The 14,785-nt window shown below is 45.4% G+C and overlaps 1 protein-coding gene across 2 annotated transcripts; it reads left to right on the top strand.

Moving 5' to 3' along the window:
- Nucleotides 1–254: 254 nt before the first annotated feature.
- Nucleotides 255–13,336, top strand: SSBP1 (single stranded DNA binding protein 1). 2 transcript variants are annotated; one of them, XM_054988928.1, is made up of 8 exons: nucleotides 255–367; nucleotides 1,151–1,281; nucleotides 2,369–2,439; nucleotides 4,473–4,533; nucleotides 6,322–6,462; nucleotides 8,847–8,934; nucleotides 10,914–11,002; nucleotides 13,144–13,336. In XM_054988928.1, the coding sequence occupies exons 3-8, from the start codon at nucleotides 2,416–2,418 to the stop codon at nucleotides 13,185–13,187; spliced, it is 447 nt and encodes a 148-aa protein (XP_054844903.1). In that variant the 5' UTR covers nucleotides 255–367; nucleotides 1,151–1,281; nucleotides 2,369–2,415; the 3' UTR covers nucleotides 13,188–13,336. The 2 variants fall into 2 exon arrangements, with proteins under 2 accessions (XP_054844903.1, XP_054844902.1); XM_054988927.1 differs by having other exon boundaries at nucleotides 1,125–1,281.
- The last annotated feature ends 1,449 nt before the right edge of the window (nucleotides 13,337–14,785 follow it).

The following is a 14,785-nucleotide window of genomic DNA, read 5'->3' as shown; positions in this document are numbered from 1 at the left end:
GCAGGGTAACAATATTTTATGCCACTGTAAACTTGCAAAGAGCCCCCTTCTTCGAATGCGGTGCATTCCTCTGGAACGATGGCAACACAGCAGAAGAGATCCTAGGCACACCCAGGCTGCGGAGGGGGATCTGGTTCAAACGGTTCTCTCGCGCTTCGGTCGCTCGCTAGCAACGTTGCGCTCCGATCCCTCGGAAGTCGGAGAGCCCACATACAACAGGAAACGAAGCGGGGACGGGTTTCCCCGCCGGTCTCTATGGTTGTTAGCAGCCCTGTTCCGTCGCGAGCTCCCAGGTCAGCAATCAGTCAGTCAAGGAAGCCTGCAGGGCGGCCACGCGGGAGGGAGAGCGATGCGAATCGGTTCCCAGGTAAATGCGCACCCGGTCTGGGGCAAAGGAGATGGCTTATGCGGGCGATCCTTGCTAGGTCCGCCTGGATCGCTTTGCAAAGCTGCTCACAACAGATGCGTTTTCCCGCTGCAAATGTGCACGCCCCAAATGTGCGCGTCCTCCAATCGCTCCGAGGTGTTCAGCTTGCTTCCGATCTCGAGCTTTCCCGTAGCGATCCAGGGCTTGCCCTTTGTGCATGCTGGCGTCTTGCCGATTCCAGTGCGCCTACCTAGTTGGAGACGATTCCAGCGTGCATTTCAACGGTGCATTTCCTCCTGGATTGGCGTCCAGGGCACCTTGGAGACCAAGATTTTTCTGGGCATAAACTTTCGCGAGTCAGACCTCCCGAAAGATCCCAGGATTTTCATCCCTACTCGTATCTGAAGGGACCTCTGACTCTGGAAAGCTCATACCCTTGAAAAATCTTGTTGCTCTCTAAGGTGCTACTGGACCCAGATCTTGCTGTTCTACTGCAGACCACGGCTATCCTCCTAAAACTTCTTCCTGCGTTGCATGAAGTACGGACGCATCTGCTTCCCGAAACGTGCCCAGTCTTGCATTGCGCATCCCAACTGGAAGCCCCTGTTCACACGATTCACATCAGCTGCTCACTTCGCGTGTAATGTTGCTGTAGCTATACCATACCTGTGTAGTCCAACAAAACTCTTAATTTCGGATGAGTTCATTTGGTTCCCATTTCCTGCGTCTTAGAATTGTTTTCTCCGCCCCATCCCAGTTTCTTTTCTGTACTGTGAACAACAGAAACGAAAGTGACAACCTTGTGAGCAGTTGCTGGCCAAATTCACATCTAGAGGTCTTCCGTTGCTCTGTGCTGCTCATCTGGTGAAATAGCTGTGCCTGTCACATCGGAACTGGATTCAGAGTTAAATTTGGTGAGACTTTGGTTGGGGGTGGGGTGGGGGAATGTGGTGTTGTGATTTGTCCCAAACCCCCTCCTCTATGAAACTTGCTGTGACCTAAGGTTGCCAACTCCAGGTTGGGAAATTCCTGGAGATTTGGGAGGTGGATCCTGGTGAGGGACCTCAGCAGCCTATAATGCCATACATACACCCTCCAAAGCAGCCATTTTCTCTAGGGGAACTGATCTATGTAGTTTCAAGATCAGTTCTGGGAGATTTCCAGCCTCCATCTGGAGGTTGGCAACCCTACCTGCCAGCCTCTCTTCTAGCCCAACTTACAGCATGAATTAATGCACTAGGAGCCGGTGGGTGTGATAATGGTTAGAGTGTCGGAATAGGGCTCGGAAGCCCCAGTTCAAATCCCCACTCACTGTGAAATTTATTAGGTGACCTTGGCCATTACAGTATAAAATGGAAGAGAGGGGGACCTCTCTACACCACCTTGAGCCACTTGGAGGAAGGGCGGAGTACAGATTCCTCTGATAAATGAAAAAGTGTGTCCTAAAGCAGTAGCCTTCAACCCTTCCAGACTCTGGACTGACTTTTAATGCCTAGGTAGCAGCAATGGCAGCAAAAAGCATGTGACAGGAAGTCATGGGATATCAGTCACATGACAGGAAGTTACTGGGCCAGGGTTAAAGCATGGAGAGGGCGGAGGTATTCCATACCAGAAGTGTGTGAATAGAGGCATTGGAAAACTAACTAGGGGGTATGTATGGCCTGGTTGGGGGATGAGCAGTGAAGTAAGGGGGAACTTTGTGGGCGGGAGAGGGGGGAGCTTTCTGACCTGGTCTGTGCTGAAGAAGAATCTCTGGCTTCATGATCTTTTCCGTCTGCTCCTCTCTGCATACAAAGAGTGGCAGGAGGGATGGCCCTTCCAGAAGCTGAAAACATGATGGTTTTGTTAAGGGTTCCAGCCTGCAGGTGAGGCCCCAATCAGCTGAGGATCCCTATCTGAGAGCTTAAAACCAGTGCCCTAAAAAGGTTCATACTAACGGCTTGTTAACTGTAGAAACAAATGCATAGAGCAGCTGGAATGCTGAACTGTTTTCTCTTCCAGAGCAACTAGAAGAGCATCCTCCATAGAACAAAAAACAAGCCGCAGAAATGTTGCGCAGGCCGCTGCAGCAGGTAATGGATCTGTTTGCTTTTGCTGCAACGTTTAAGAGATGTTGAAGTTAGGTATATCAAGTTATGCATTAAGAGGGCTTGAAGTTGCTTTGACAGTCTGCGTCTCTGGGCTTTCCTTATGAGCTGGCGGGGAGATTGTCTGTTTTGTAAGTCTGAGATGAGTTCCCTTGAGGGAATGGGCAGATGGAAAATAAAATCAGAGAGGAAAGAGAGAGGAAACAAGAGCTGACCTGCTTCATGTTTGAAGGACTTGGTTAAAATCAGGGAACGTGTTTTGGTACTTGGATGCTGCGTTGCGTAGCCAAACCTGAGGTTGCCATTTTCTTTCTTCTAACAGGCATAGGCTGTGCCTTCGAAAGACAGGAATCAACAGGTGAAGGTGGTTCCCTCAAAGGCTTCACCTACTGATTTCTACCTTATATGCAGCTGGTTAAAGGCATGGAGCCTTTGTGCCCCCCCGCCCCCCCCCCCCCCCCCCCATGGTAGCCCTAATCAAGCCCTATACAGTGCAGTCTATTAAATGTGACTTTCATTTGCTGTATGGTTTGTAGAAGAAAGAGCTAAAAAAAGTTATTTACCAGAAATATTTGTATGTTTTTGACTTAAATTGCCCTTGGAAACTGACTCCCCCTCCCTTTTGTGGTTTGGAAAACCTCCTTTCTTGGACCCCCCCACAAATGTGTTTAGGGCCCTGGTGGAAGCTGTGCTCACAGTGTTGCTGCTGTCCACTTCTTAGACCCTAAATTCAATCTACAACTGTTCTGCAGTTGACTGTCAGCATAATACCAGCAAGAACTCTAAATCTCCAGGGTGTAAATTCAACACACGGAGCTGCTTTTCATGCATGGTTTACACAAGATGCTAAGCCTGTGCAAAGTTTATGGGAAAGCTTTTTCCCCCTTGCCTCGCTGGCATTACATTTAAAACAGGCCTGAAAGGCAGACTGGTATACTGGTTAGCAGGGTAGACTAGGAATTGGGTGACCTGGATTGTAATTCACTTAGCTGTGAAGCACACTGGCAGTGCCGTTTTGAGCTGAGCTGTGCCCTTTTAGATCTGTTGAAGTCAATGGGATTAGAAAGGTGTAACTATATGGAGAAGAGCAGTGTGGGTGTCCTCTCTACCTTCCTAACTTCCTCATGGGAATGTTGTGAGGATAAAGTGAGAAGGGAGAGAACGTTTATACTGCTTGGAAGAAGGGCAGGATTAAAATGTGCTGGGTCAATAGGAGCACTGGAAAAGAAGGATAGACAAAGCTTAAGCCTGGAAAAGCCCAGGAAGCATTAAGGAAGAAGGGAAGTGGAGCTTGGTGCTTGGGAGAGGCCCAGAGAAATGAGGGAAAGGAGAGCAGGCTGGGGAAGGGGAAGGAAGAAGAGAAATAGAATTTTTGTATATTGGATCAAAGTTCTCTGCCCTTTCATGGTCTCTTCTTCCTGTGGGCAGAATCTGAAAATCCCCTTTTATTAAATTATTCATCATCGGCAAGTATTCATGTTGCAAAGAATGGGCACTAAATCCACAGCTATTCCTGGCTACGTCCGCTTGTTTTATGTTGGGTGCAGTGTGTTCCCACCAGCTTCGTTGTGACTGAACTGCGTCCACCCTGGAAACCAGAAATCTACTTGTGACCCTTCATGTTTTCTAATTCAGAAGTGATTCTCACCAGGAACATACTGCTCAGGAACGAGGCACCTGTACTGATATATATATTGATTTGCTCCACTGTGACAAATCTCGTGACCAGAGAGAGAGAGAGCTTTTTAAAGCTTGCCATAAGTGGCAGGCCAAAAGATTTCTTTTTACTCAGGTTTTTAACTAAAGGTTTAAAAAAAGTTTTTTAGTTTTTTTATGATCTATTTCCAGCTTGAGGTACTGTTTTATCAGTATCATTTTAGGTTATTTGATGTTTGTTTCATACTCTGGTTCGTTTTTAGTCGTTTGTCTGGTTTTGTTTTAATTGTAAGCAGCAGCATATACATCTTCTAAATAATTCAGTAAATTGTGCTTCCTCCCCTCTTCTTTTTTTTGCCTAGGTGTTTCGTCAGTTTGTAAGATATGAGTCTGAGTCAACAATGCCCTTAGTCCTTGAGAGGTGTAAGTAACTTTTCTTGAGCAAAATTGCTGCTTGCTGTGTGTCTCTTGGCATAAGTGAGAAGACAGTGTGGGCAGCTGGAATTTTCCTGTGAAATATTATGTATTTAGATATGTTATTTATAGTCTGCCTTTCTCACTGAGACTCAAAGCAGATTACATAATGTCAGACAGTACAATCAATAGAATGAGAAAACATCTAACAAAAATGTAATGGGACTAGGATAGCAGAGATTTGAAAGAGGCGTAAGTACTAAACATGACATGTAGAACATTTCAGGAAATGGTATTAATAATAATAAACAGCCATCAAGTCGCATCTAACTTATGGTGACGCCTCACGGGGCTTTTAAAGCAAGAGATGAGCAGAGGTGGTTTGCCATTGCCTTCCTCAGCCTAACAACCCTGGTCTTCTTTGGTGATCTCCCATCTAAGTACTGGCCATGGCCAAAAGTGATTGGCTCTGGGTTATTCAGGCTGCTAAGAAATGGTATTACTGAAGCAGGAACATAACACAGTAAGAGCAAGATAAAATCATAGAGCAGCAGATAATATATATTAATAGTATAGTGACCTAGCCCAGCATTTGTCTTAAATGACTCTTGTGGGGAAGGCAAGCAGCTGAGGTGACAGGTTGTGGCTTCAAGGCCCTGAGGGACACATGAGTGAACTTAAAAATGTCATCCTGGCTAGTTCTTGGTTCAGAGGTAGTTTAAGGTGAGCAAGTGAAGGGAAAGAAGAAGGATGTGATCGGAGGTGATTGTTTCCTGTCTGATCAACAAGAACAAAACTCAAAAATATAGGTATTTATTTGAAACACACACACTGCCTTGGATTCTGTCAGATATCCAAGCATCTGGCTTTCAATTGTAATAAAAGAGAGCTAGAAGGAATATAATAAAAGCTAAATAAGCAGCAGAAGTAGGTACCTCAATCTCTAGGGTACCATAGCATTAAACAAACACGGTAGCCCCAATAGAAGCAGAAAATGTAGCAGAAGTAGGTAGGAAAAAATAGATAGCTAAAATGAAATTATTTAAGCCTTCAAACTCCTTTGGCCTCACTGCTGTGATTTCTCTGGTTCAGTTTTCACAGAGATCACCATTACACCCTTTTACCTCTAACAAGATTGATTATTTATTCACAGCAATTTTTTAAAAAAAAACCATCAAAAATCAGTGTGGTGTAGTGGCTAGAGTGTTAGGGCCAAGCTACACATGACGAATGACACTTGAACGGCAAGTGTATTTCTCCCTGTTCACTTGCCCTCCACTCAATCCACTTGCCATTCAAGTGTCATTCGTCATGTGCAGCTTGGCCCTTAGATTACTATGTGGGAGACCCAAGTTCGAAACTCCACTCTGCCATAGGAACTCATTGAGTGATCTTGGGCCTGTCCCCCTCCCCTTCCCTAGCCTAACCTACCTCACAGAGTTGTTGTTGTCAGGATAAAAGGAGAAGAGGAAGTGGGTGAAAGCGCATGTATAAATGAAGCAAATAAATTAAGATTCCTGACTTTTGTGTTGCCTCAAAAAGGCAACGCTCAGTAGCAAAACAAAAAACCACCAGGGCAATGTGGATTCTTCTGTAAGGACATCCACAAATTAAAGACTTTTCAAATACTTATCTATACCTGTTAGAATGTAAAGTCATAAAACTTTGGCTGATACTGGGTCAGATACCGGGTCTTTCAGTCCATTAATTCATCTTTAATGTTACCAAGCGGAGTTCCACTTTGACCATCTTGACCCCTACTTTTCCTTGACTCTTAACACTTTGACCTGTCTTTAGCACTGAATCGCATCCAGCTACTTGGTCGCGTAGGACAGGATCCTGTTATGAGGCAAGTGGAAGGGAAAAATCCTGTCACGATTTTCAGCCTTGCAACCAATGAGATGTGGCGATCGGGAGACAGCGAAGTATTCCAAGGAGGTAAGTGGGTGTGTGGGGGTGGAACATGTTTGGGGCATGTTTTGGTATTTTCATGAATTCGAGAATGTGCTTCCCATCCTTCTGAAATCTGTCTTGTAATGGTGGCCAAAATGGCCTCCATTCTTGGAGCATCTCTTTCCTCTTCTTCCCTGTATCTTTTCTTGCTGTTCACTCCATGATATTCCTTTTAGGTCCCTTTCTCATATGGTGCCCCCTGTGCTTAGACCAGTTTCCTAAGCTTTTCCTCAGCAGCCTGCACCTTCCCTGCATTGCTGCTGCCTCTGGTTCCCTCCCACCTAATGTCTTCTATCAAAGGCCAGGATTAAATCTTCTTTATGTTTTCTGCGACACCATTGATTCAGGAGGGCTGCATTCAGATGCCATGTTAAGCTCTACATGAAATCAAGATGTGTAGTCCTGGTTTAAAATCCCAATTTGTGGAGGAAATTTTAATTCTAGTCACCCCTATGAGGAAAAGTTTAAGAGACTCAAACTTTTCAGTTTAGAAAAAAGCCTAATTAGGTGGGGAGATTGATCCAATTCTGCATGGGATGGTCAAAGGGAATAGAGCAGTGTTTCCCAGCATTTTTCATGGAGGAATCCCTAAATTAATTTTTCAACTTCCAAAGAACCCTCACCTTTGAAAGCGTTTACAGTTGGGGAGCGCAATTCAATCACTGCTAAATTATTGTTAAGAAAATTTATTTACAAATAGTAGCTATAAATAAGTCAGTTTATGTTGGAGAAGATACCAGTCAAATAGAAAGGGTCATAAATCTAGGGAATCCACGTATTCAGCGCTGAAAAGCCTTTTTTATAGAGAGCCAAGACTAGTTCCAACTTGCTTTGCTGATCATATACATTCATGCCTGAGAATGACATTTGAAATGCCTTTCCTTCCTGATAAAGGTTCTCCCTTTCTTTGCCTGTCTCTGTTTATTCCAAATCAATCTTATATCCATCAGTTTTATAGCATGTACTTTTTAAAAAACAGAAAATGTTCCGTTCATTCACCAAAAAGAGGACTGCTAAATATGAGAGGGGGTTTTTTTACTCCCTTTCCTGAATTCCCGTTTACTCCATTTTTACTCCCTTTCCTTTGTTTGTATACATAGGAAACACACACACACACACAGACACACACAGACACACACAGACACACACACACACACACACACACACACACACTGTAGCCAACTCTAGAAATTAGCAACATGATCCATACAGCTGCAGTACAGCTTCTCAGATTCAGCTTCCCCCTAGCACAAGGGCTAATCCTGCTCCTGTAATTCCCTGCCCTGAGTGGTCATGCAATGTAAAGACAGTACCATGCTTATCACATGGCTGACTTGGATCAATGCACACATACCACGATGAGTGGGTGCAATGAAGAATCAGCACAAGCTCCTTAGCTGGGCACAGACTGCTTCCACAGCCGCTGTCCTGCTTTTGGGAGCTGCCTCCCAACAGCTGGTGCATGTGGCTTCTGCTTTCAAGGCAGGCAGCGGATTCTGTAAAAATGGAGGGGCGAGAGGAGGACGGAGGGAGACTGGGGTGGGGGGATGCTGTTACCAGGCTAGGCTGTTTTTCTTGCAGTGAAAAAACATTGCAAGGCAGAACTGCAAGGGGCAAGGAGTGAGGGGATTCTTATGGAACATCTGAGGTCCCCCAAGGTTCCTCAGAACTGTGGTTAGGAAACACTGGAATACAGATAGCATTTTCTTTCTCTTCCAAAATACTAGAACTTGAGGGCACCCTGCCAAGTTGATGGGCAATAGGTGCAGGACAGACAAAAGAAATGCTTTCCTCGACATGTATTTTAACTGTAGAGAATCCACTGCTAATGGAGATGTTGATGGCCACAGGTATAGATTGTTTTAAAAGGGGGTTAGACGGATTCATAGACGAGAGGTCCGTCAGTGCTTACTAGCCAAGGTTAGTACAGGGAATCTCCATATTCAGAGGCAGCAAACGTCTGAGTATCAGTGCTAGAAGGCAACATCAGGGGAAGCCTGGGCTTCTATGCCCTGTTTGTTTGGCCCTCCAGGACAACTCAGTGGTTGGCTGCTCTTTGAAACAGGATGCCGAACTAGAAGGCTCTTCTTATGTTCCTAGCCCGTGCCTCTGTGTTAGTATGCCATGCATAGCCAGAGATGATTTCTAACTAGAATTCTCTGTACCAGAAGAAAGGGAGAAATGACTGCACAAGTTTGGCGGTAAGTTGTGTTCATGCACATATTGTTTCAATGTAGATCTTAACATGTTGTCTGAATGCAGTGTAGCGGTCTCCCTGCCCAGACAAGGGAGGCTGACTATTGGAAGTTGTATCGTGTGCCCTGAAGTGGACCAAGAACTCATGGGCATTTGTGCTTTATTTGACTCAGATGATATCACCCAGAAAACAACATGGCATAGGATCTCTGTGTTCAGGCCAGGCTTGAGAGACGTGGCTTATCAGTACGTCAAGAAAGGGTGAGTAGAATTAGCTCACACCTGTGGGCAGAAATCTTGAATGTGAGCAGGAGCCCGGTGTTCCAAGAAATGCCAACATAGACTTCCTTGAGAGGCTAGTTCATTTTCTAATGTTGTCTTGGACAGACTGAAGTCCAGTTTGTTCCCTTCTCCATTATCTACCAGAAGGCCAAAATGGGGGATTTTGCATCTGCTGTGGTTGTGTTGCTCTCTGTTGATTCAGGGATTACTGGAAGTAGATTTCCCTAGTGGCTAGGTTACATGTGGGCAGTTAAAAATCTCTGCACAAAGTCTACAGGCTAAGACCTGTTGTCAGGCTTTGGGCCTAGCAATATTCAGCCAGTATAATGTGCCTGTTGGCATGCTTTGTGGCCTGCAATTCACATTTAATGCTAGAAGGAACAAGCATGAGGAAAAACATTATTGGTTTTATTATTTGGTTTCAAACACAGCCAAATAATAGGTGGTGATCTAACTGGTGAAGTGTCTGGGGTGCCTCCCAAACTGGTCCCAGTAATAATAGACGTGATTTTGTAATATGTTGAGAAAGAGCAGAAGATCTGGAGGTGTGGCTATCAGCCCATCAGTCCTCTTTTCAGCTATTTCCTCTGCCGCAGACTCACAGAGAATGTTAATTCTGTGCAGAGCTACAGTATTTCAGTGGGCTTTAGCTGGAGAAATTCTGCATAGGCCTCTGTAAGTGGCCCATTTGCACATTCAAATTCGATATGGAGGGTATGTGTCTATTCCATTGATTTAGAGGCAGATGTGCTGTGTGTCCTCTGTGGTTGAAACTTACTCCCAAGGCACATTCAGGCCTGATTTAGATTGGGACCATGGCGCATAAGGAGGACGGAATTTTGCCACCCAAACACTACCATGCCTTTTCTCACATGGGCTCAATGTCATACAATGATTAGACTGTTGGACTAGGATTTGGAAGGTTCAGATCCCCACTGACCCACAGAACTTGTTGGCTGACTTTGGGCCAGTCATCTCAGACCAAACTATTTCACACAATGTGAAATAGTGAAGATACCATAATATGTAGGGGACTCTGAATGCTGTCTTGAGCTCCTTGGCAGGATAAAATTGCGACAGATGAGGAAATTATTGAAGCACTGATGAGGAGGAAGTAAGTTTAGATGTACCACATCTACATATACCCACTTGCCCAATGGGCTCCGCAGATAAAATGTGTAGGTGGTGGTTCCAGTAACCTGCCAGATACGGTTGGGGTTGGAGAAGGCTTGCTCTGCCAGTGTGGCAATTCTGTCACTGTGCAGCAAGGAATTGAGAGCACAACAACCCTCTGAGGTAGGTTAGGCCGAGAGAATATGATTGGCCCAAGGTCATTCATGGCTGGGTGGGGATTTAAACCTGTCTCCCCCAGATCCTTGCCCAGCACTTCAGCTGCTGCACCAAGCTCCCTCTTTTACTGAAGGGAGTCTGGCTTGCCTCTTTCCTTTTTACCATTTCAGCAAGCATGTAAAGCAGGGCTTTTTCTGAAATACTGTTGGTTTAAAAAAACCTCTCTAATGAACATGGATGGAGATGGATTTATTGTGTTAACAGTTGTTTCTGGTGGAGGTGTTTTATATGGTTTCAGGGTTTATTTTTTGTTATATTTTAAATTTGCTATATTAGCTTCTTTTGGATAGACCTTAAGAAACCGGGAGGTGCATCTCTAAACAAAATGAAAAGCAAGGACTACAGCCAGTATGGTGTAGTGGCCAGAATGTTGGGTTAGAATCTGGGAGACCCAGGTTCGAATTCCCACTCTGCCATGAATGCTTGCTGGGTGACCATGGTCCAGTCACATATTCTCAGCCTGACCTACCTCACAGGGTTGTTTTGAAGATAAATGAAGAAGAGCAGAATATTGTAAGCCACTGTTGGTCCCCCTTGAGGAGAAAAGTGGGGTATAAATGAAGTAAATAAATAACATAAACAAATGTGTCTGAATTTTCTCTTTACAGTGCTCGAATCTATGTGGAAGGGAAGATCGACTATGGGGAATATATGGACAAAAACAATGTGAGGCGGCAAGCTACGACAGTCATTGCAGGTATCAACTTTATATGTCAGATCTGGAGGATGCGGGTTGCAACAGTGTTACTGTTGCCCAGACATCCAAATTGTATTTCTTCTTCCTCTTTTCCAAACCATGTGGTGGGGTTTTTTTTTTCTAAAAAAGGTATATCTGCAGTTCATGGGGAGGGCCTCTAGGTGTCACTGCTACATGCTAATAACAAAAGACGGCTAAGCTTAAGAGGGCTTTTGTGCAGACCTCATAAAACAAGCTGGTGAAGTTTAGCGGGTTCTGTGTTGTTAAATGCTTTCCCTCCACTGGCAGAGGGCGGGCAGTTCATGTTTGTTTTCTGAATGAAAGCGGGCCTTGTCTGAAAAGTTCAGCTTCAAGAATTTAGCAGGAAATGCCCATCTGTCTGGCTGCTTCACCAGTGGCAGGTTTCCTCCTGCCGGCTGTATGCTCCAAACTGGCAACAGAGAGGCTTTGAGGAGGAGATGATGGGGAGGGGAAGGGAGAAAATGACATCTGTGCAAATGAATGGGTACCTTAACACCCGCATGCCAGACACGTACCGTAAATCTTCCAGTCTGTCCCACCTGCATGCGTCTGTACGTGTCAGACTAAATGGACCACAAGTAATTATTAATTGTTCCAGGCAAAAGGCAACCAGCTCAATCCTGGGCCGAGTTAGTTGCGCCCAGGCTGGACAAGGTCGGTAGGCTGATAGCTGGCTGCGTGTGTGGATTTATTCCAGTCTCACCCCACTGAAAACCTCAAAGCCACACAGAGCACAAAGCCACCTACCGTTACGGTGACGGCTGCAGAAAATGGCTGTGGAGTCTGGTGCTACCAAATACAGTCAGCAGCAGGGATTTGGAACGGAGCCCCCAGATCAGCGCACCAAGTCTTAGTAGGACAAAAAATTAAGTGTCTCTAGTTTCATACAGTATTTGGCTCGTCAGGCTTCCATGGGAAGGGGATGCTGAGAAAACCCTACGTTTACTGCAGCTGTCGTCTTTAGGGCACGGCTGTGTGAAATGCAGAAGATCCCCAACCAGATTTAGTATCTCTAATTCGGGAAGGGGGTGTTAAATTGGGGTCACAGCAGGGATGGAGTTTAAACTTTTCCGCTACACTGTTTCCTGGATAGAAATCTCCCCACTCCAAACTTATTAACACTGGCCTGTAATCCTGTCAGTCAACTGAGCAAAGTTTGAATCCTTCCTCCAACAGATGAGCCACTTTAACTTAAGGCAGCATAGGCCAGAAGAACTCCCCCGTCCTGAGGCTGGATACGTGCCGCTAGTGGGGGTCGGAGCAGGACACCTGTCTGTTTCCCTACGCAGGCTGATACCAGCTTGGGGAGGGGGGGGGGATTTCTATCCAAGAAATAGTGAGGGGAAACAGATTAACACCCCTTCCATGGCTGCTTTTAGATAAAATTCAAGACACTGAGAGATCTCATCACAAATACCAATCATCTTTTCTACGGGGCAATCCAAAGCTTGTTTCCTCAAAAGTAAATTCTACTGTATTCAGTGGCCCCTACTCCCTAGTTGGTGTAATTAGGTTTGCAACCTTCAAAGGTGAAGGCATCCAGAGCTAGGTCCTAGTCATGGATCCTCCTCATATAGGGGGAATCAAACAAGATGCTCATCTGTTCAATGTTGTCCATATGCTGTCTGCACAGAGTCTTAACGCCCTTTGGGATGAAGAGGGTGGGCATCATTCAGTGTCTTAGTGCATGCTTTGCCTGTCATTTGTTCTTTGGCATGTGCAGTAACTGGGCTGAGAAAGTGTGTCTGCTTGAAACTCTGGAGAACCACTGCTTGGTCAGAGGAGACAGTAGTGAGCTAGGTGGAATAATTGTGGTGGAGAGTGCTGTCAAGTCATAGCTGACCTATGGTGACCCCTGGCAGGGTTTTCATGGCAAGAGACTAACAGAGGTGGTTGGCCATTGCCTGCCTGCTGCCTCTACAACCTTATTAGTCTTCATAGGAGGTCTCCCATCTAATTACTAACCAAGGCCGACCTTGCTTAGCTTCTGAGATCTGACGATTGCAGGCTCACCTGAGCTATCCAGGGCAGGGCAGGGCAGGTGGAAGAAGGTCTCTCTCTTTATAAAGCAGATCAATGCATTCTAATGTGTGATGCGTCTCCCTTTCCTCCCCTCCCAGATAACATCATTTTCCTGAGCGACAACATGAAAGAAAAGGAATGAGCTGGTTGGTTTCTTGGACAGCGGCTTGAGCAGTCTCCTTTATTTTTGTAGCATTTCCCGATTCTGCAATCATGTATCTTTCTATAGGATTTTTTTCCCGGCTGTAATTAAAATAACCTTTTGTAAGAATTAAAGTAAATTCATGAGTATTTGGTGGTGGTTCTTTTCCTACTTTCTGCATTCAGGCTTCTACATCCAGTGTGGTTTAGTGGTTAGCATGTCAGACTAGGTTCAGAAAGACCTAGCTTCACGTCCCCGCTATGCCATGGAAGCTCACTAGGTGACCTTGGGCCAGTCACTCGCACTTAGTCTAACCTACCTCGCAGGGCTGTTGTGAGAATAAAACAGAGGAGAGGAGAATTATGTACGCTTCTTTGGGTCACCTTTGGGGATGAAGGTGAGTTTGAAGTATGCAGAGTAAAGTGTTTCTGCAAGAAAGATTGAGCAAAAATGCGCCTTCTGTGTTCTTTATTGGCGTCCATCTTTCATGTTGATGCAGTAGAATTGGTAATACTTGATTGGTCCATTTGAAAAGTGTTCAGATTGGTATAGGCTGGAGCCACCTTTGATAGCAGCCTGTTCAGGCTGGCCAACAGTCTAGTGATTCATTATCCATACTTCCCAGTGCTACCTGCTTTCCGGACCCACCACTATAACACAAGTTAGGCATCTTGACTTTGAAGAATGATACTGCTAGAATAGAGTGTCTCTCTTCAACGCTGTGGTCCACAAACCCACTGCCAGATGCTTCTCTCTGGTCTTTTCAACCCGTCAGTATTCAGTAGCTCCATGTGACTTACTGGGCTTGATTTCGCACTGGGGCAGTTTTTATTGTGCTGTCATTTCTAATGCTACAGCAACAGAATGTCCACACAGGGCAGTTCCCCTTTCCCTTTGTGCCCACCATTCTCCCCAACCTTGCCTACAGTGGGCTTTTTCAGATCAGACCAAAACAGGTCTGAGGAAACCTCCAGCAGAGCTGAGGAAAACCCTGAAGATCAGTGGACTCACCGCTGTGTGGTGTGGAAGCCAAAATAAAATTGGCTGTACTGCCTGTGTGTGGGATGCAGAGCAAAACCTTGGTGTGAAAGGTGCCCCTTTTGTGCAAGCCCAGTTCTGATGAGAAGCTAGAACTTGCGCCCCTGTTTGCTTACTGTTCTCCATAAGATTCTGCTATGTAGCGTTTAATTTAGCATGAAAGTATGCTTGTGAAATTCCATATGGAGCATACAGCATTGCACCATTTCACATTATTTTAGTAATTAGAAGTTGATTACCTGATGTTCACCCCCTTTTTGACCTCACCCAGGCCTTAAACCCCTCTTAAGCTCCACCCTAGTTAGACTATTGCTTGATTAAAGCTGAATGGTAGACCAGGGCTGCATCCACACACCACTGGGTACTGAGTTCTCGTTCTTTGCAGATGGGTTGTCCTGTGTGGGCAAGCCAATCCACCTGCAAAGGATCGCTATAGTGTCACAACTGCGTATTATCCAACAATGTGTGAATGCCAGCTGTATACTTTGCAGGCATATAGTTTGCTAAACGCCTTCCATGGTTGCCTTGGTTTATAATCTTGGCTGTGACCACACTTGTCC

The sequence above is a fragment of the Eublepharis macularius genome, chromosome 9, assembly GCF_028583425.1.
Source record: "Eublepharis macularius isolate TG4126 chromosome 9, MPM_Emac_v1.0, whole genome shotgun sequence".
NCBI classification, from domain to species: domain Eukaryota; kingdom Metazoa; phylum Chordata; class Lepidosauria; order Squamata; family Eublepharidae; genus Eublepharis; species Eublepharis macularius.
This window is presented reverse-complemented; position numbering and strand designations above follow the sequence as displayed.